The sequence below is a fragment of the Ceratosolen solmsi genome, unplaced genomic scaffold (genome assembly GCF_000503995.2).
Source record: "Ceratosolen solmsi marchali unplaced genomic scaffold, CerSol_1.0 scaffold3, whole genome shotgun sequence".
In the NCBI taxonomy this organism is placed as follows: domain Eukaryota; kingdom Metazoa; phylum Arthropoda; class Insecta; order Hymenoptera; family Agaonidae; genus Ceratosolen; species Ceratosolen solmsi.
In genome coordinates, this window is record NW_011948428.1 from 6,177,442 (window position 1) to 6,179,941 (window position 2,500).

The following is a 2,500-nucleotide window of genomic DNA, read 5'->3' on the forward strand; positions in this document are numbered from 1 at the left end:
GAAAAGGAAAGAAAAATACTTGTGCTTGGATAAACGAAAGCATTGAGGGAATCGTTTATTTATTATTAGCGCTGAGCGAGCCGACGATCGCCTACGGCTTCGAGAGGTTACAGAAGCTCATACCCCGGCATCCTGGCGACCCGGACAAACTTCCCAAGGAAATAATACTAAAGAGAGCGGCCGACTTGGCAGAGGCGCTGTACAGTATGCCGCGGACGACGAACGCCTCGGGCATATCCTCGGCGCCGAGAAGTCCCGGCTCGAGTCACGCGAACCAGCCCCCGACCTCGACTTCAGCCACGGCATTCAACTCCTACACGGGACAACTGGCGGTGACTGTACAGGAAAACGGTTCATCCTCAAAGTGGACCGACGGTTCGTATCCTCGTCCTTCTCAGGCCGCACTTTACATTACCGCTCGACTTCTCGAATCGCCACCACCGGTCAGGCACTGTCAAAACGCGAGCTTTCTCCTTTCTCGAAATTTCTCCTCACCCACCACCGAATTTCCATGCGCGTCAATCCCGTCGGCCACAAATCTCAATGACCACTTGTCAAGGATCTGTTAGCGCGCGCACGATCCCCTGGAAAATCCAAGACAAAAGAGAGAAGTCCGAGCGAGTATAGCGAGGGGTAAAGCGAGCTCCTCGTAAAGTCGCGCAGCACCTTGGAGTCACGCATACTGACGTGGTGTCTGACGGGCAGGTTTCTATTTCTAGAGGGAGCGTCGGTGCCGACGGGCGCCGGTAGCGGGACCAACGGGAGCAACGGCCCGGGTAACAACGGACCTGGGAGCAACGGGGCCGGTGCTACGGGTCCAGATGCCTATCGGCAAAGCAGCAGCGCCAGCCCCCGTGGCGTCGTTGGGAGCGCCGGTGGCGGCTACTGCGGGAGCACCGCCAGCACACCCCACAGCCACAGCACCGGTGGCAGCTACTCCGTGACCAACCCCTACACCGGCAGCCCCACGCTCTACACCTCCCGTAAGTTCCTCTCAGTATCCGGGCTCCTCACACATCCGCCTGCGCCTCTTCTCCTCCGCTTCATCCGCTCGCGCCTCACACGTTGCTTCACCGCCTGCATCGGACGATCCTCATCACCTCTCTTCTCGTGTCGGTTTATTATTATTCACCACCGTCCGCCATGTCACGCACACCACGATTCTTACTCTCTCACTCTCTTCTTTGCCACCATTCTCCAACCCCCCCCTCCCGCGCACTCACACTCTCTCTTTCTCTTCTCACACTTCTTACTTCTTACTTTTTACTTCTCACTTCTCTCTCTCTCTCTCTCTCTCTCTCTCTCCGTCTCTCTATCTCTCTGTCTCTCTGTCTCTCTGTCTCTCTCTCTCTCTCTCTCTCTCTCTCTGTCTAACCCCCTTAGCTCGTCCACTCGTGCCATCTCGTAAGTCTCGACGACGCCGTTGCAACGACCATTTATTTATTCAGCGCGCAATTTTTCTTTTCAAGTCACGTCCACCGCGAGAATTCGGACGATCTTGCAAACTTGACTCGGCAGCGCGACCGACGATAGATCGTAATCGAGACGATTCGCAACTTGGCTAGTGCCGCGCGATCGGCGATGACTTTAAAAAAAGAAAAGAAATAATCGAAAAGTCTCGTGCCAAGCGAATCACGCAATTTTTTTCTACGTAACAGTAGTGGACGAGCAGTGGGATGAGCACCCTTGCGCGGTTTATCCAAAGGACGGTGATGAAGGGCGGATGGGGGCGGGCGGAGGCTGCACTCGATGAGGCCACGTGGTAATGGTCAACGACGGCTTTGGGTCGTGAGGAGCTCGAACCTTGGTGATTCGTGCGATGATTTGCCGTCGCGGGGGAGACGATCCGAGGGCTGGCTAAAGGTGATGCTGGGAGGCTCGTCGTCTTTCTCCGTCTTTAATGGGCCGTCGAGCGAATTGCATGCGCCAAGGCTTGCCTGCCTGCCGCCCTCACCGACACACTCGGCTCTCACTCACGATATCTCTTGTGGATTCTTTTTCGTTTTAGCGCACGAACAGTACGGAATTTTCTATTCATCCGGGGACAGCAGCGCTTTCGCCCCCGTAGTCCGACCACCGACCACCTCAGTCCCACCGCACTGGTCCACACAGCACCACCTCGCTACGGCTGCCCAGTAAATTCAATGTCGCAATAAAGCAAACGAAATACTTGATAGAGATTAATAGTGTTGCTATAATAATGATAGTGATCAAATGAACTGAATTGAAAGCATAGACGAAACGAAACGAAAACGAAAACAAAAACCAAAACAAAAAACACGAAAAAAACGATGAAAAAAAAATAAAAACCAAGCAAACAAAAAAATTTATATATATATATATATATATATATATGTATGTACACATGTATATGTATATATGTTTGTCTGTCTGTTTGTTTGTTTGTTTGTTTGTTTGTTTGTTTGTGTGCGTGTGCGTGTGTGTATAAAACAATAAATAACAATAAGAGTATCGAGGATCGATAATAGATGTAGATGTA

General features: G+C 51.8%; 1 protein-coding gene across 1 annotated transcript in view; it reads left to right on the top strand.

Moving 5' to 3' along the window:
- Nucleotides 1-2,189, top strand: part of kn (EBF transcription factor knot) — a 128,660-nt gene extending 126,471 nt beyond the window's left edge. Inside the window, exons 11-13 of the mRNA XM_011501421.1 lie at nt 70-375; nt 720-983; nt 2,009-2,189. Of these exons, the coding sequence (XP_011499723.1) occupies nt 70-375; nt 720-983; nt 2,009-2,139 (701 nt within the window). The 3' untranslated portion in view covers nt 2,140-2,189. The remainder of the gene's footprint in view (nt 1-69; nt 376-719; nt 984-2,008) is intronic.
- The last annotated feature ends 311 nt before the right edge of the window (nt 2,190-2,500 follow it).